Source organism: Ahaetulla prasina, chromosome 1, assembly GCF_028640845.1.
Source record: "Ahaetulla prasina isolate Xishuangbanna chromosome 1, ASM2864084v1, whole genome shotgun sequence".
Classification (NCBI taxonomy): domain Eukaryota; kingdom Metazoa; phylum Chordata; class Lepidosauria; order Squamata; family Colubridae; genus Ahaetulla; species Ahaetulla prasina.
The window spans coordinates 14,324,404-14,343,983 of record NC_080539.1 but is presented as its reverse complement, the minus strand read 5'-3'; the positions used below and the strand labels follow the sequence as shown (position 1 = coordinate 14,343,983).

General features: G+C 43.0%; 1 protein-coding gene across 1 annotated transcript in view; it reads right to left on the bottom strand.

Annotated features, from left to right (window-relative positions):
- Positions 1-19,580, bottom strand: part of SGSM2 (small G protein signaling modulator 2) — a 164,075-nt gene that overhangs the window by 121,695 nt on the left and 22,800 nt on the right. Inside the window, exon 2 of the mRNA XM_058164260.1 lies at positions 15,190-15,265. Coding sequence (XP_058020243.1) covers positions 15,190-15,265 — 76 coding nt within the window. The remainder of the gene's footprint in view (positions 1-15,189; positions 15,266-19,580) is intronic.

The window sequence follows — 19,580 nt, the reverse complement described above, 5'->3', positions numbered from 1 at the left end:
TGTCTCCGGAGGTTTTCAGGAAGAAACCGAGCAGGCTTATATAATTGGGTCTGGCAGGAGTACTTCAAACAAGATGGTTATCCGCTTTCAGAGGGACCATGTACAGGAGTCAGGATGGGAGGGAAGAAGAAAAGCAGTTTGTCAGCTGAAGGCCTAATTTGGGGTTGGATCATTAGCCAAATAGATGTTCCCCAAGTAAAAGGCTGACCTGATTCTAAATCATGATGCTGTTGTTGTTCGGTTGCTAAGTTGTGTCTGACTCTTCGCGACCCCATGGAATACAGCACACCAGGGCCCCCCTGTCCTCCATCATTTTCTAGAGTTTGCCCAAATTCATGTTCATTCAGGGATGGGTTCTACTTACCTTTTACTACCGCTTCACGTCATGCCTGTGCGCATGCGCAGAAGAGTTTTGATGACATTTGGATCAGTGGGCAGAGCCTCCCGCTGGTTTTACTATCAGTTCTATAGAACCACGGGCAACCCACCACAATGTTCATTGTGTTGACGACACTAGCTAACCATCTCATTCTCTACTGTCCCCATCTCCTTTTTGCCTTCCATCTTTCCCAGTGGTGGGATTCAGCCGGTTCAGGCCAGTTCGGGAAAACCGGTTGTTAAATTGCTGGCTGGTCCCGCCCCTCCCCAGATTCCCCTTCACATCCCATTTTGGCATAGGGAAGCCTACTAGACCCAAAATGGGGTGTGAGGGGGTGCAGCACAACCCCACCCCATGGCCCATTTTTGCTCCCAGGAGGCTGCAGGGAGGCCTACTAGGCCCAAAACTGCATGTGGGGGTGTCTGGCACTCCCCCATGTCCCATTTTTGCTCCCAGGAGGCTGCAGGGAGGCCTACTAGACCCAAAACAGGGCACGGGGGAGTGCGGTGCGACACCCCGCCGCAGCCCATTTTTGCTCGTAGGGGATGCAGGCGGTCACACTCTCTGGCCACGCCCACCATGGCCACGCCCACCCAGCCGGTCATTAGTACAAAGAACCTGTTGTTAAATTATTTGAATCCCACCACTGAGATTTCCTATTGGTGAGAACAATCAACCAGTGGAAATTGTGGGTGTCCCATCACTGGAGACTTTTAAGAAGAGACTGAACAGCCATGTGTCAGAAATAATATAGGTCTCCTGGATGAGCAGGCAAGTTTTGGTTGCCACGATGTAAAAAAGATGTTGAAGCTCTAGAAAGAGGGCAGAGAAGAGCAACAAAGATGATTAGGGGACTGGAGGCTAAAACATATGAAGAATGATTGCAGGAACTGGGTATGTCTAGTTTAATGAAAAGAAGAACTAGGGGAGACATGATAGCAGTGTTCCAATATCTCAAGGGTTGCCACAAAGAAGAGGGAGTCAAGCTATTCTCCAAAACACCTGAAGGCAGGACAAGAAGCAATGGGTGGAAACTAATCAACGAGAGAAGCAACCTAGAACTAAGAAACTTCCTGACAGTGAGAACTAATCAGTGGAACAACTTGCCTCCAGAAGTTGTAAATGCTTCAACACTGGAAATTTTTAAGAAAATGTTGGATAGCCATTTGTCTGAAATGGTGTAGGGTTTCCTGCCTGGGCAGGGGGTGGACTAGAAGACCTCCAAGGTCCCTTCCAACTCTGTTATTATGTTATTATGTTAAGTGGACTAGTTGATCTCCAAGGTCCCTTCCATCCCTGTAACTGTTACTGTTTTCTTGCAGGCGTTTTATTACCCAAACTAGGTAACATCATCAGCATGAATGTTACCTAGTTTAGATAATAGAACATCTGCAAGAAAACAACCAAGCTCAGATAGCATTTCAACCTTGAGCTACAAATACTTTCCTTTATTGGTAAGGAAGATACCTATGTGGAGTCCCACATGTAAATTATAAGAGTATGTGTATGGTGGGAAAGAGATAATAACTGATAGAATATGCACCGCATTCTACCCCTATTGATTTTACTGAAGCCAAGGAGAACATCACCTCCATCTGAATAAAACCAATTATCTGGAAAGCAGATAGGCAAATAAAACATAAGACCACTACTAAGTCAGACCTTGAGGTTGTCCAATACAGCATTTTATTCACAGTGGCTGACTTCAAAAGCAACTTAGAACTAAGAAGGAATTTCCTGACAGTTAGAACAATGAATCCGTGGAACAACTTGCCTCCAGAAGTTGTGAATGCTCCAACACTGGAAGTTTTTAAGAAGATGTTGGACAACCATTTCTCTGAAACGGTATAGGGCTGTGATGGCGAACCTATGGCATGCGTGCCACAGGTGACAATCATAGCCATATTGGTGGGCACATGAGCTCAGCTCAGCTTCCAGTGGGACCAGAAGTTGGCAAATGGGCCATTTTTGACCTCCGGAGAGCCTATGGGGGTGGGCACGTTTTTGCCCTCCCCAGACTCCTAGAAAGATTCTGGAGGCTGGGGAGAGCAAAAAATGAGCCTTCCGGTCCCACCAGAAGTTGGCAAACGGGCTGTTTTTGGCCTCTGGAGGGCCTCCGGGGGTGGGGAGGTTGTTTTTGCCCTCCCCAGATTCCTAGAAAGGCTCTGGAGCCTGGGGAAAGCAAAAGACGGTCCTACCGTTCCCTACCGAGGGAAGAGCGGGGGGGGCAGGGTCACACGTGCACGGGGGCAGGGCACATAGAATTATGGGTGTGGGCATGCACACATGTGACCCCCCCGGCTCCTGGTACGCGATGGCAAAAAGGTTAGCCATCACTGGCATAGGGTTTCCTACTTGAGATCTGGGGGTTGGACTAGACCTCCAAGATCCCTTCCAACTATTCTAACCTATTCCTATTCCATTCCATTCTATTCTGTTCATCTTCTCACTGTGGTTTCCACCCAAATCCAGTCTTAAGACACACAATCTAGTGAAAGGAAGAGAGATTTGTCATAATGAATGCAACAATTTTCTCTGTGAATTTCCTCCTCTAAGTCAGTGTGTCTTAATCTTGGCAGCTTTAAGATACAGGTAGCCACGTGATCCAAATTTATGAATGAGCAAATAAATGAGACGCCAGACACGCACAAAACAGGTGACCATTTCCTTCTAACTAGCTGTTCCACTTGCCAAGTGATGTTGTAATGGCATAAGATCGAGAGCACACATACACACACACAAAAACAGAGCTAAGCTCTGTGCTTGCAGCAAGTGACTCACTCAGTGTGTGCATGTGTGTGTGTAAAATGGAACACGCTTGCAAGGATCCTAATGAGATGGAAAACAAGCTAAATATATTATCCAGGAGTCAGTGCCAAGGAAAATGTCATCTCTCCAAAACAGCTTGGTCTTTCTTGGTCCGGTTGGTCATGGTGTGATCACAACACCGAGACAGATGCCTCCTCCCGGTTGTTTAAATGCAATTATTACAGGAACCACCCCACATGTCAAGCCAGGCGGTTGGTTAGATTCCCAGAAGCAAGCAAAGGAGCTTAGCAACCACAAGTTGGCTGACAAAAAGGAGTTAACTTCTCCTCTTTTACTAAGGATGCTCTGGAGCCTCCTCCACATTCCTGGGAGGTATTCTTAGAAGATAAAAAAAAAGGCACATGGCAGTCCAGTGTTTTGCTTGGAAGTGTGTGGAAGGTCAGGAGTCCCCAACCTTCGACATGACCTGAGTTTAACTCATAGAATCATCTACAACATCCTTCCTGTTGAAGACTACTTCAGCTTCAATTGCAACAATACACGAGCACACAATAGATTTAAGCTTAATGTGAACCGCTCTAATCTTGATTGCAGAAAATATGACTTCAGTAACAGAGTTGTTAATGCCTGGAATGCAGTACCAGACTCTGTGGTCTCTTCCCAAAATCCCAAAAGCTTTAAACAAAAACTATCTACTATTGACCTCACACCATTCCTAAGAGGTCTGTAAGAGGTGTGCATAAGAGCACCAATGTGACTACCATTCCTGTCCTAATGTTCCCTTTGATTGTGTCCAGTTTTATATAATCATTACATTATTATGATTATATATATGCTTATATATCGTATAGTTATTTCATGCTTATGCTTATATATACAGTTGTGACAAAATAAATAAATAAAATAAAATAAACCTTTCGGACCTCAGGGACCACTAAATTCATAATTTTAAATCCCACAGACCACTAATATGATCTGCCTAATGACCAGCTGGGTGGGTGTGGCTAGGTGATCATGTGACTGGGTGGGCGTGGCCAACCCAATGCCACTCACATCGAGGGGCGCCTCTACTCACCCCTCTCCTGCCAGCCACTCCACGCCTGCCCACCCAGGCTCCTTAGGGCCCCAGCAAGAAGCAGTTGCTGGAGCTAAGCAGCCACCATGAGATAGAGTTAGCAAAACAGCTGCTCAGTTCAAATTGGATCTGACCGAGAAGGAGGCTCAGCAGAAGCATCTCACTGAGGACTAGGAACATAGGCTTTCCAAGCAGAGGGAAGACCTGCAGGAGTGCAAGGCCAGGTACCAGTACCTGGAGGATGAGCGGGCTGAGATGGTCAGCCAGTTCCAGGCCATGAGGCAGTCCCACTGGAAACCTCCAGCTCTTCGCCACCAGTGGCACTTCCCTCCAGCCTTCACCAAAAGCCCTGCACCAGGAGGCTGAAGCAGACCCCAAGTCAGAATTTCTGCCCTCCTCCAACCCACACAAAAAGACCCCGAAGGGGGAGACTCTCTGCAGCAACACAAACATTCATTGCATTTATACGGCCCAGGGGCCATAGTGTGAGGACTCCTGATTTAGGGCAATATAAAAAAAATGCAAATAATTTTTCTGTGGACCACCAAAATTTTCTCGGGGACCACCGGTGGTCCACGGACCACCAGTTGGTGACCACTGCACTAGGTTACAGGTAATTCTTGAATTACAACAGTTCATTTAGTGACCATTTGAAGTCACGACAGCACTGAAAAACGCAACTTATAAGGGTTTTTTCACACTTACGACCATTGCAGCATCCCCATGGTCATGTGAACAAAATCCAGACGCTTGGCAACTGGCTCCTATTTACAACGGTTGCAGTGTTCTGGGGTCATGTGATCCCCTTTTGCAACTTTATGACAAGCAAAGTCAATGGAGAAGGCAGATTCATTTAACAACCGTGTTACGATTTAACAACGGCAGGAATTCACTTAACAAATGTGGCAAGAAATGTCATAAAATGGGGCAAAATTCTTTTAACAAATGCCTCGCTTAGCAAATACATTTTCGGCTCAGTTGTGGTTGTAAGTTGAAGACTACCTGTACAAGAGTGTTTTTTTGTCACACCAAATATCACCCATGCCATTTTGTTGAGTTAAAATTCGAGATGTGTCCTACTAGCTTCCAAAATCAGCCGATGATTGACCATTATGTTAAACCGTACACAGCTGTTTGTTAACTGCATAGTTATGTTCGCACAAACAACTAAGCGTAACCACATCAAACCACATCATCATTTGCTCTTAATCAGAGAGTTGGAAGAATTTTTGTTTCAGCCAACGTTAACAGTTTTACTTGCTTTGGTCATCCTAATTCACCTGTGGGGCTTGCATCAAATCAACCACTAACTGTTGTATTTCAAGTATGTTTAACATGTTCTCTCATTCAACCACCAGTCTAGGAATAGGGTATTTGGAACAACGGGTTGTAGAAAATTAGTACCCACCCCTCTCCTAGAAGAATGAAATATTTTGAGAAATATTAAAAAGGCAGAATATTATATTTCCCTGGATGAAAAATAGAGAAACATTTTTTTTAATTTATATTTATTTTATTTTATTTATTAAATTTTTATACCGCCCTTCTCCCAAAGGACTCAGGGCGGTGTACAGCCAAAAATAAAACACTAGATATATACAATTAAAACCAACATTTAAAACATAGCAGATTATAAAAGGCTGATAATTAAAAATTTAGATTTAAAATTTAGAGGGAGAAATCAGCCCCCACCTTCCTTAATAGCCCTCAGCAGATGTCAGCACTTAAGAGATAAAGAGATAGATAGCTCTATTCATAGGCAAAACAAGTACTGCAGTCAGGAATCCATTCAAGACAGGATATTTTGAAATTCCCTGCAGCAAAGTCTGAACAAAGGCAGAGTGATAGGATTAGCCCTCACTCAAGATCCTAACCAGAACAAAGCCATTAAGCCATAATAGGAATTGCCCAACACCTTTTCAGAACCTCTTCATTGAATCATCTCAGCAGTTCAAACATCAACCAAACTTAGCTTAGCTCACTTAGGATTTGTTCTTTGACCCCTACATAACCTCTACAACAGCCAATAGAATACATGTTCTTGCACAGGAACAGGAAATTCAAGTGCAAAGCTTAAAGAAGGTATAAATCCACCCCCCATTCTCAACTCCATGTGGTCAGCTGTCTAGAACCCATGTGGTTCTGTTCATCATTAAACCATCTTTCCAATCAGCCTCCATGTTTCCAGTGTCTTTCTCCCGGCTTGGAACTGAACCAGATTGATATTTCTTCCCACAGGGACAGGGTCTTTACGGAGGGGGGCGGGCAATAGATGAGGAATGAGGTGAAGAATTACAACTTCGTTTTCATTAACCTCTAACTGAAATGGAGCTTTTCATAAAATAAGGATGGTAGGCAATGAAATAATTTGTGGTCTCTAGCATCTCTCCTTGATTAGTTTCCATCCATTGCTTCTTGTCCTGCCTTCAGGTGCTTTGGAGAATAGATTGAGCCCCCCCCCTTTTTTTGTGGCAACTCCTGAGATTTTAAAAGACTGTTATCATGTCACATCAGCCCTTCTTTTCATTAAACTAGTAGGGGTAGTCAACCTTTTTATACCTACCGCCCACTTTTCTATCTCTGTTAGTAGTAAAATTTTCTAACCGCCCACCGGTTCCACAGTAATACGCCAGGTATCATCGTTTGCACATGCCTCTCGCACATCGTGGATTGGGTTGGGGGGGGAGCACCGGCTACCAGCTCTGCTTGTCTATTACAGCTGGGTGGTGTGGGGGGAGATGCGCGAGCTATTCTGGGACGAGGCTCTTTTGTTTGTGGTCGCACTATAGCGCCATTTAGTTCCACTTACGTAACGTGAACTAAACTTATGCGCGGGCGATACAAATAGTATATTTTCAGAAATTTCAATTGTCACGGGGAATTTTATGAAAACCTAATGAAAATGTTTTTAAATAATGCTATGAACTTTTTTTAAAGTCAATTAAATTAAAAAAAAAAGAAAGTGCTTCAGTATCGGACAAAACCCCTACCGCCCACCATAAAAGCTGGAACGCCCACTAGTGGACGGTAGGGACCAGGTTGACTACCACTGAACTAGACATACCCAATTCCAGCAACTGTTCTTCATCTGCTTTCGCTTCCAGCCTCCTAATCATCTTTGTAGCTCTTCTCCGCACTCTTTCCAGAGTCTCTACTGCTTTTTTATAATATGGCGACCAAAACTGGATGCAGTGTTCCCAGGTCTTACTAAAACAGAGTAGGTTTGGAAAGGGGATGAGTGGCAGGTTGAATTGCAAAAGCCGAGTTTAAAAGATTTGCCATAATAATAATAATAATAATAATAATAATAATAATAATAATAATAATAATAATAATAATAATAATAATAATAATAATAATATTAGAAGGACTCAGGGCGGTTTACAGCCAAGATAAAATACAATGAAAACACATGCAATACTAAAAACAGACATTAAAAAACTTATTAAATTTGGCCCAATTTTAAAATACAATCAAACCCTATAAAATTAATAAAAATTAAAACCCATAAAATCAGCTAAAAAATTAAAATTCAAGCCAGTCCTGCGTGATGGAATAAATAAGTCTTAAGTTCGCGGCGAAAGGTCCGAAGGTCTGGTAGTTGTCGAAGTCCAGGGGGAAGTTCGTTCCACAGGGTGGGACTGGGTGGACTGAAGGCAGGTTTGCACAAACGTCTCTGTCTAATCTAATATAATCTCCAAACACAAATCCAGGAAGCTAAATTGGATGTCATAGCATCTGCATTCAAAAAATTCCTTAAGGGAGGCTGGTGGTTAGATCTGGACATCACCCTAAGCTCTGGTTTACTAACATGGTGCCGACAGACACCTCTATGGGCACCTACCTAAAAATAAATAGGAAGCTAGCATATTATACAGTCGGCATGCATTTGCAACAATCGTGGGATCACATTTGTGACCTTGCCAGCCGGCTTCTGACAAGCAAAGTCAATGGGGAAAGGTCTGCTTAACAATCACATGATTCATTTAATGACTGCAGTGATTTGCTTGGCGAAAAAGGTCATAAAATCAGGCACCATTCACTTAACAGCCACCTTGTTTAAGAATAGAAAGTCTGGTCCAAACTGTGGTCATAAGTCAAGGACTACCTGCAATACCATCTGCATTTATGTGTTTTACTTTATGCACTTAAGTATATTTTCCCAAGAATGTGTCCATCTCAAAAGAGTCCCTGGCTATAAAGACTAAGAATCTCTAATCAAAAACCTTCACTTGTTGCCCATTATTGAAACAGACAAACAAAAATCGGGAAGCATATTTAATGCTCTGAATTATCCTATCAGGGAAGGACCTCTTACTATCAACATGCAGCCGAAAGAGCTAACTTTTTTTTTGTCCGTCAACTTTAAAAAAACACAAGCCCTGAGGCTAAGAAGGCAGGGATCTCGCTCTTCCTCTATTTCCATCCTTAAAATGATGAGTCCCTAAAAAGCCACTAGCTTAGAACAGCAGGTGTCGATCAAATCTAATAACCTTCAATGCCACATAACAGCAAAGCAATATGATCCTCTCAAACAGATTGCAAAGCGCACACTGAGTCATGAGACATCCTGAGGTGAGCTGTGGGCCCACCTCGCCTAATTGTTCTAAGTATGAAACCAAATGGCTGTACAATTTGCTATTTTCGCTGATTTGCTAGGCTAAGCTAAATTACAGAAATCTGAAATGTCCAGTGTAAAAGAATGACTAGCAATGAGAATTAGAGCCCCTAAAAAAAGATACTTAAGCGATTTATTGGATGGATGGATAGATAGATAACAGATAGATAGAAGATAGAAGATAGATATAGATAGATAGATAGATAGAAGATAGATAGAAGATAGATATAGATAGATAGATAGATAGATAGATAGATAGATAGATAGATAGATAGATAGATAGATAGACAGACAGACAGACAGACAGACAGACAGACAGACAGACAGACAGACAGATGGAGGGAGTGTAATGGTTCAGTGGTTAAAGATGCCGGGTTCAAGACTCGAACTCTGACCAACAAGGTAAGCTCCCGTTATTTACCCAGTCCTGCCCACCCAGCAGTTCGAAAACATGCAAATGCAAGTAGATAAATAGGTACCACTTCGGTGGGAAGATTACAACGCTCTGTGCACCTTTGGCGCGTAGCCATGCTACATGACCACATGACCACGGAAGTTGTTTTCAGACAATGCTGGCTCCCTCGGGCAAGAAATGGAGATATGCACCATCCTAAAGCATTTCAATCAGCCCTCAAATCTTATTCAGCCTTTCCCATTTGGGTGCCCTTCAGCTCTGCTGACTCTTCTCTAAAGTGCTGCTATTCTTTTCATCTTGTGAAATGGGGGCACATCTAAGAATAACAGTCTCAAACCACAAAGATGCTCTTCCCTGTTTCAGCATGTTATGAGCGACGCAGAGGCACAAACCTTGCATAACACTGTGGAGACCACATCTTAGATTTCTATTTCGACCCGTTTCAGATATAACAAAAAGCTACATCTTTTATACTGTCTATTGTTAGAAAGTTGGGTTTTTTTACAGGATCATGATGTCACCAGCTTTCTTCCTTGTGGCCAATGCTCCATACCTCCTAGAAGACTGAAATCTCTCTTCAAAAATCTATAACTATGGTTTATAGATTTGGAGACATTATTCAAAGACCTAGGCTCCCTGGAGAAGGTCTTCTCCCTGGAGAAGGTCTTATGCTGGGAAAGGTGGAATGAAAGAGAAGAAGAGAAAGGAAGGACCAGATTGGAAAGAGATCATTTTGGAGAAGGTTGTTGTCAGGCCTGGAAACCATACTAGGCCTTAGGTTTCCAGACGCTGCCACATTTCTCCCCTGAGGGGACGAAGGGGGGGTGATGGGTATGGTTACATTCTTCAAGCGGTCAAGGTCGGATTGTTTTCGCATCTGCAAAAGGAGTGGCAAGAGGAGGTTTCGAATAAAGTGGAAGAACGTTGGACCATGTGACCGGCAAAGGGGTTGTGTGGGGGACTCTTGGCATTTGTATAACTGAGAAAAGAATCCGGAAGTTTCAGTTTTGGAATTTCGCTCATCGTGTGCCAGTTTCCTTATGCTAATAAAGAACTTTGAAAGACAATGGCTTCAGAGGTTTTTTTATGCAGAAGAGGTTTTTCTGGAACCTTGACAGTTATTGTGTTTCATGCCTAGCTTGTATTTTTTTAAAAACCGTAACTACTGAATATGCTTACATATGAGTCCATCTGCAGACTAACCGACTCTTGAATTTTTAACCAAACTACCGTGAAAAACACACCACCCACAGGTAGGCTGATCTTCAAAATGTTCAGTGTGTTTTAATTTCCACAATTGCCTTAATCACGGGTAATCCATGGATTATCTATTTTTCATGGTATTTTGGTTAATAAGAGTCAGCTTATCCCCAGATGCTTATCCCCAAGAATATATGGGATGTACGGGTACTTTAAAAATCAGCATTACTCTTTATACTTGCAGATAAGCCCATCCGTGGAGAAGATAATGTGAATTGTTATGGTGCGTTTTGACATCTAAAATTCTCAGTTTATTCGCAAGAATATAACTGTCAACCGTCCCACTCAGTCATCTAGCAAAGAAAGACTCCTGGCCATTTGTTTTTGCTAAGAATATACTTTGCTGAAGCTTAAGTGGTTTCAGAAGTAAGTTGAATCTGAGGTTTTCTCATGCAAAGGGCACACAGAATTATGGGTGTGAGCACACGCGCGCATGACCACCACCCCCGCGCTCCCCCCGCTTTTGACACGTGATGGCAAAAAGGTTAGCCATGACTGCCATATACAGTATTTATCAATCAGAAGGCTTAAATCCAGGAACACACACCGACTGGTATCTGCACAGCAAATGCATAAGTAACTTTGACGTAAAATCCCAGTGGAAAGAAAACTGGATTACCGAATGTCCAGACTCTGGGAAAAAAATCTAACTGACTCAACACAAAAGTTAGCAGGTTTCGATGCTACCCACAAGTGCTGGAAAGCTTTGAATAGGATTCACACTTTACCTGGCATCTGTTCAAGACTCTCTTGTTTAAATGGTGCAGAGAATCCGCCCCTGGATGTGACTATGGTGCTCCTCATCAGACACTTGGTCACATAGTGACCAACAGCCATTGGAGAGCTTATTCAGGAGGAAACGTAGAAGTCCCCCAATTAACAAATAAAGGCAAAGGTAAAATCGTGTGTGACTCTAGGGCAGGGGTATCAAACTCGATTTCATTGAGGGACGCATCAGGGCTTTTTTGACCTCGGGGGGCTGGGGTGGGTGTGGCCAGAGTGGCCAGCTCGATATCACTCCTGTTGGGGGTGCCTGTGCCAGCCTGAGCACTGTGCCAGCAAATATGGGTTCCAAGCTCCGTTTCCGGCTGCGACGGCCTCCTGCAACCCTCTGCCAGTGAAAACGGAGCTCGGAGGGATGCACACATCCCTCTGGGGCTCCGTTTTCACTGGCAGAGGCACTCCAGGCCAGTCCCTCACTGTTTCCAGGGTGGCCCCACAGGCCCAATCTAAGCAACCAGCGGACCAAATCTGGCCTGCGGGCCTTGAGTTTGACACCCCTGCTCTAGGAGGTGGTACTCATCTGCATTTCTTCGCAGAGAAAACCTGTGCTTTGCCCTGATTCGTTGATGTTCAGTCCAATTCAAATGTTTTGCAGCCCTAAGGCTAGATACAAACACAAAGTTTTCACTTCTGCATGTCTGTGGAGATTCACAATCATCCAGGTCATGGTTGTTCCAAAGGTGCTTTTCCAAAAGGCAACTGGAATTTCTTGGATGTTGTTGTTGTTTTTTTCCTTTAAAACATTTGGAACAAGGTTCACTTCCACATCTCCAACCACGGTTGGGCAGGTTACAATTCCTTTTTACTACAATGGAAGAGAACCAAGATGGACAAACTTTTTTTTATTATTTCAGAAGCTGGGTTGATCTCTCCAACCATTTTTCAAATAAATCACTGGGGCATTGGACAGTGATGATAGTTTAGCCCTGACGTGACAGTTTCTGATTTCACAGCTGTGAACCATTTTTTTGAATGGAAAAAAAAGGAGAGGAAAGGAAGAATGGTTCAGAATGAGATAAAAATAAATTCTGTCTGGATTAAGCAACTGTGTCTTTGAACAGCTGCATCTGTTATTATTCCAAAGTGAGAGAGAAAACCACACACATGGTGTTTGTGTTTCCTTTGTTTTTCCTTTCGTTTCTTACACTATCAGTCGAAAGAAAAATACTATTTCAAAAATATACTAATGCTTCATTCATAAAAAAAAAGGATGCAAATCACCTTGTAGATTTCGTGACTTGGCTGTGAAAATCGATTACTCTCAGAAAGAGAAATAGATAGGCAAATTTTAGGTAAAATGAAACGTTGATCAAACCCTTAGATAACTGAACGTAAATACTTCATTTACCAAATTTTGTTGAGTTAAATGGCAGAGTTTACATAGGATGACCAAAGAGGGACACAGTAAGCCAATTGCACAGAAGCTAAAATAAAGCAAAACGGAATGCCATATAAGTGCTAAAATTTTAAATGAAAATTCTAATCAAAACCCAAAATGTTAAAATATGTTATAATACAAAAACAATAAAATGCCGTTTACAGTCATGTTTGCCAATTTTAAGATATGTGGACTTCAACTCCCAGAATTCCCTAGACAGCGTGCTGGCTGGAGAATTCTGGGAGATGAAGTCCACACTTCTTAAAGTAACCAAGGTTGAAAACCACTGCTCTAGAGCAGGGGTCTCCAACATTGGCAACTTTAAGACCTGTGGACTTCAACTCCCAGAATCCCTCAGCCAGAAAAGCTGGCTGAGGAATTCTGGGAGTTAAAGTCCACAAGTCTTAAAGTTGCCAAGGTTGGAGACCTCTGCCCTAGAGCATCTTGTCCTGCCTTCAGCAAAAATGGTCTTTTCAGGCAGATTCCCCAGGTCAAATTTTGGATTTGTAAGAAGGCTCTGCTCTACTACGGTAGTTGCCAACCCTGGTCTTAAAAGTTTCACAGTCTTTTCTCAAGATTGTGACTCCCGCATGCTTGTTCTTTGAGCCTGAGCTATCCAATAACAGGAAGACGCTAACATCCTACTAATGTGGCATAAAATGGTTTATTCTATTTATTAGATTTGTAGCTTGCTTTTCCCTGTAGGAGCCCAAGGTGGCATACACAGCACTTCCATTTTTTCCCATGAAAAAGCTGTGAGGTAGAATTGGCCGAGAGAAACTGAATGTCAGCCTCCACTCCAATCTTCATATAGTTTTGAATGATTATATCAGTAGATAGAATGTAAAATGTTTATTTCTGTATTATAAACTGTTAAGGAGATGAGATGTATCATACCTCCGTCCAGGGTGAGGGAAAGGAGCCTATTATGAGTGTCGGCTGACATAACAGGGGGGAGGGATGATTTACTACTGAGTGTTATCAGCGCGCGCTTTTCTAACCGACACTTCATTCCTAAGTTGACTGACATCCAGAGACCTGTGGAAGAAGATGACCACGAGGGGCCGTGAAGGACTTGGCATTGGACCAGACCAGCCTGACCTCCTGGAGGAGGAGGGACAATTGGGGGGATATGATATGTTAGCCATATTTTGTCTCAGTTCCAGCTTTGCTTGGCTGCTATCAAGACTGTAAAAGTAAAAGTACTTGTTTTCATTCCAAATGAAGTCAAGGTGAATTCTTTCCTATTTATAGTCGGAGGTAGTCTGACATTGACAGGCACCACGTCATGAAGTCAGCTTCCATGGCTCAGGGTAACACAAATTTGAGTCTCCTATCCCTGATCTACCACCAACCATCATCCCCATCCAGATTTCAGAAGATACAGTGGGACAAAGTAGATAAATGTGTGACTATTACTGTATTTTTCGGACTATAAGACACACTTTTTTGTCTCCCAAAAGGGGGTGAAAATGTCTGTGTGTCTTATAGTCCAAATATTGCCAAAGCCCACCCACCCGCCAGCCATTTTTTTGGGCCCTGCACGGCCTATTTTTGGGCCTTTTTTCGGCCCATTCTCGAGGCTTTTTTCAGCCCATTTTTTTTCCCGGAAAAAACAGGCCAAAAAAAGCCTCCAAAATGGGCTGATAAAAGCCTCGAAAACAGGCCAAAAAAAAGCCGAAAAAACAGGCCGAAAAAAGCCTCAAAAACAGGCCAAAAAAAGCCTCCAGAATGGGCTGAAAAAAGCCTCCAAAATGGGCTGGAAAAGGCCTGAAAAAGGGGCCAAAAAGGGGCTGAAAATGAGGCGCGCGGAGGCCAAAAACTTTTTATTGTTGTTTTCCTCCTCTAAATTTAAGTGCGTCTTACAGTCTGAAAAATACGGTAGATCAATTTGTCTTGACTGCAAGAGCTCAAAGAGTTATAATTTTCATTTTATCTCCAAAACCACAAGTAGGTCAAGCTGAGAAAGATTGACTAGCCAAAATTTCCACAGGGAGCTTCTGAAACTGTGAGGATCGCCTGGTCTTAATCCAGCATCTTTTCTTGCCCACTACATTACATTGACTGGTACTTGTTCTACTCAGAAAACACAACGAATCACAAATTAGCTGAACGTATTTTAACCCACGTGGCTCACTGAGTGGTCCATTTTTCATGCCAGAGAATTGGTTTGAATAAACCAGCGTTTCCCAACCTTGGCACATTTGAGATATGTGGACTTCAACTCCCAGAATTCCCCAGCCAGCATGGCTGTTTGGGGAATTCTGGGAGTTGAAGTTCATATATCTTAAAGTTGCTAAGGCTGGAAAACACTGGAGTAAATGATAAGTAAATTCAGGTAAGCAGGTTGGGTGAATGTCTTCTCGGGACCAGAGACAAGGATTCCAAACATATCTCTTGGCTCTATTCTGGGATATTGTGATACCACTGAGATACCACTGATAGCAAAATATGTTCACAAAGCAGTAAAATCACAAGGGAAGGGCCGAAAGGTGCCCCCTTCACCCCTTACCGCACAGGGCAATGATATGACTGCTGTCTTCATGCACAAACTTCTTGGTGACGGCCTCTTCCATTATTTGCTTGACCTGAAAATAAAAAGAATGTAAACCGTTATTCATAGGAATTGAAACTGATAGGCATAATGCCCATAGGTGAAATCCAGCAGGTTCTGACAGGTTCTGTAGAACCGGTAGCGGAAATTTTGAGTAGTTCAGAGAACCGGTAGCAGAAATTTTGAACAGCTCAGAGAACCGGCAAATACCACCTCTGGCTGGCCCCAGAGTGGGGTGGGAATGGAGATTTTGCAATATCCTTCCCCAGGAGTGGGGAGGGAATGGGGATTTTGCAGTATCCTTCCCCTGGAGTAGGGTGGGAATGGAGACCTTGCAGTACCCTTTCCTTGCCACATCCACCAAGCCACAGAACCGGTATTAAAAAAAATTGGATTTCACCACTGATAGTGCCCTTCCATGTTAAACCAATGCTGGATTTTCAAATGGGGCTAAACCAATGTTTTTCAAATTTGGCCAAATAAGGTACCGTATTTTTCGGAGTATAAGCACCTTTTTCCCCTCTAAAAGAGGCTGAAAATTTGGGTGTGCCTTATACTCCGAATGTAGCTTTTTTGAAGCTTTTTTTTTTTAGCCATAGTGAGGCGCTAATGAAGCACTAGCGATCTACCCAGCTTTGTCTGCTCCCTGGACTCTCCACTGTGGTTTAACTAGGCGCTAGGGAGGGAAGCAATCTCCATGCTTTGATCTGACTCTCAGTTGTTCTTTAGAAGCTTTTTTTCAGCCCGAACTAGTGAAGCAATCTCCCCGGGCTTTGCCTGCTTTTTTCATTGCTGCTTCCTCTCAGCTCTGCCTTAGAAGCTGTTTTTTATCCCCAAGCAGGAGATAAAAAACCAGCAAACTAATGTACTGAAGCTGACCAGACTAAGGTTGCTAGCCAGATGAATACCTGGTAGGCAGATTCCCTCCCCCCCCATTTTCCTCCCAAAAAACCAAGCTGCGTCTTATACTCCAAAAAATACGGTATGTGAACTCACTCCCAGAATTCCCCAATCAGTATGCCAGAGCAGCAAAGTCAGAATGAACAAAGCATTTATTAATATAATATAATATAACAACAGAGTTGGAAGAGACCTTGGAGGCCTTCTAGTCCAACCCCCTGCCCAGGCAGGAAACCCTACACCATCTCAGTCAGATGGTCATCCAACTTTTTCTTAAAAATTTCCAGTGTTGGAGCATTCACAACTTCTGCAGGCAAGTCATAACATAACATAACATAACATCAGAGTTGGAAGGGACCTTGGAGGCCTTCTAGTCCAACCCCCTGCCCAGGCAGGAAATCCTACATTATTTCAGAGAAATAGTTGTCCAACATTTTCTTAAAAATTTCCAGTGTTGGAGCATTCACAACTTCTGAAGGCAAGTCGTTCCACTTATTAATTGTTCTAACTGTCAGGAAATTTCTCCTTAGTTCTAAGTTGCTTCTTTCTTTGATCAGTTTCTTTGATCAGTTTCTTTGATCAGTTGCTTCTTTCTTTGATCAGTATTGATTTTACATGTACTCGCTATTTTATACAGGTCACAAAAGTATCTAATAAAAGACGGGTGGTTTAATTCCTGCCTTCTCCCAAGGAACTCAGTGGTTTACGCACAAATTACCTTTCATTGTAGCCACATAAAAAAATAACTCAGTGAGGTAGGTTTGGTTGGAAGAGGTAGATTAGCACAAATGCAATTTGTTTCTATGGGCTAAAGCAGGGGTCTCCAACCTTGGTCCCTTTAAGACTTGTGGACTTCAACTCCCAGAGTCCCTCAGCCAGCAAAGCTGGCTGAGGAACTCTGGGAGTTGAAGTCCACAAGTCTTAAAGGGACCAAGGTTGGAGACCCCTGGGCTAAACGTAGATGTCAACCTGGATCTCCAACTACAGCTATGTTGTTTGTAAAAAATATTTTAGTCCATTTTTCATTAAAAAAAAAATCCCAAAGTACCATGATTCATTCTCTTCCTGGCAATGACTTGCTAGGCTTTTCAGCAGGATATGGTTTGTCATCATTTGCTCCAGATTCTTTTAACCGGAGATGCTAGGAATGGAATCTTCTTCAACTTCCCACACAGAGAGCCAAGAACTTGACCTAACATTGAAGGTAACATACCAAAAGCCAGTTTGGTCTAGTGGTGAAGGCACCAGATTAATAAACCAGAAGGCTGTGAGTTCTAATCCTCCCTTATGCTGGGTGAATCTGGGCCAATCACCAAGAAATTAAGAATTCTAACCCTGCTTTAGGCATAAAAGCCAGCTAGGTGACTTTGGGGCAACCACCAGTAAATGAAGAGTTCTAGTTTTGGCTAAGTTATGAAAACCAACTTTGGATAACTTTGGGCCTGTCACTCTTTCTGAACCCATCCAACCTCATAGGGTTGCTGTGTGGAAAATAGGAAGGTGAAATAGGTAAGTTCTCAACCTTGGGTTATTTATAAAAGTTATAAAGGTGGTATATAAATAAGTAAACACTGAGCTTGCTTATCTTTTAGCCCAATATCACCTGCCCTGTCAGCATTGTCTACCCACAGAGACACTCACACACACACACTGCTCCAATTCACCTTCAGGATTCCTTAGTATCAGTCCTTAACAGAATAACAGAGTTGGAAGGGACCTTAGAGGTCTTCTAGTCCAACCCCCTGCTCAGGCAGGAAGCCCTATACCATTTCAGACAAATGGTTGTCCTATCTCTTCTTAAAAACCTCCAGTGTTGGAGCATTCACAACTTCTGGAGGCAAGTCATTCCATTGATTAATTGTTCTGTGAGGAAATTTCTCCTTAGTTCTAGGTTGGTCCTTCTCTCCTTGATTAAGTGTCCCTCCATTGCTTCTTGTCCTGCCTTCAAGTGCTTTGGAGAATAGCTTGAGCCCCTCTTCTTTGTGGCAGCTTGCATGAATTTTCCAGATAACAGCCATATCTGGTGACAGCTTATAGATCAGAGGACAGCTGATGTTCCATATGGTCAGAAGGGACAATAAGATGCAATAAATAAATATAAATAGCAACAGCAATTACGGGCCTGATTCAAATGGCTCTTTGCTCAAAGCCGAGGAGCCTATGTCAAATGGCACGCAAAAGTAAACATCATTAAGAGCCCTTAAACCTTTGGAAGAGTCAATTTGAAGAAAAAAAAACATACAGCCCACGTTGCTAGTCCATTAAGAGGAAAATACCTAGAACAGCATGAGTAACCTGTTAGTCATGAAGGCCAACTAAAAGCTAGAAATTAGCAAAACAATTTATATTTTTCATTAGCTATTTTCACCATAGGAATTGCTGCTGCATCCCATTCAGTGTTGTGAAGACCACCGCTGATAGCCCGGTGACAACCTAAGAAAACTAAATATTAATAAATAAATGTCCAAGAGTTGGTCTTTCTCGCCTTAATGCTCAAAATACATCAAGCAAAAACAACAAATCTTGCCAAGAAGGCAGCAGTGTTCCCATGTCGGTGGGGGGAATTCTGGAAGTGAAAGTCCATCAGTCTTAAGGTTGGTTGGACACCCCTGCCCTAGAGCTACAAAGACAAAAGTAACTTAACAACTGCTGCGGTGTCCTTTAAATAGCCCATGGTTGAAAGGAAATAAATCCCACAGCAAACAAACTTATCTTTTGGCAACGGCAACACTTGTGCCATTTGCCAATTTAAATAAACAAAGAAATAATAATAATAATCACTCAGCCAAAGATAATCTTGGAGTATTAGTTCCTTGCCACACTCTATCGATCCAAAAGGGAGGGAAAGGTAACCTTCCAGAAACAAATTGCTTGGATGCACAGAAAACAGCAGGAGGTGGAAGTGTTGCTTTTTAAGAAATAGAAAACATTAGCAGACGAGATTAGCCTGTAAACAGGATCCTTAAGAGATTTGGGGGATCTTGTTAAACTAAGGCAGGGGTGGGCCGCTGGGGGTTTGCAGGGGTTCGGGAGAACCTCTAACTAAGACTCTGTGCAGTTCGGAGAACCCCCAAGTCCCACTCCTGGCTGGCCCTCCCGAACCCGCCTCTCCCAGGAGTCCCCACACAGCCCATTTTGGTTGCAGGTAAGTGCAGGGCACGCACAGAGGCTCAGGAAGGGCGAAAAATGGGCCTACAGGAAGGCTGGAAACAGGCCCATTTTTGGCCTCAAGAAGCTGGGTAGGGCATTTTCGCCCTCCCAAAGGTTCAAGGAAACCATCCGTAGCCCAGGCTGTAAAACTATTTAAATCTAAGCACTGTTGCTAAATGCTATTTGTGTGTTGCCAATTTTAAAGTGCAACAAAAAACAACAACAACACTGCCCCTAATCTTTTAATAATAGTAGAGATTGGTAATAATATTCATACTATTTGCATTGGCTAGCCCTGC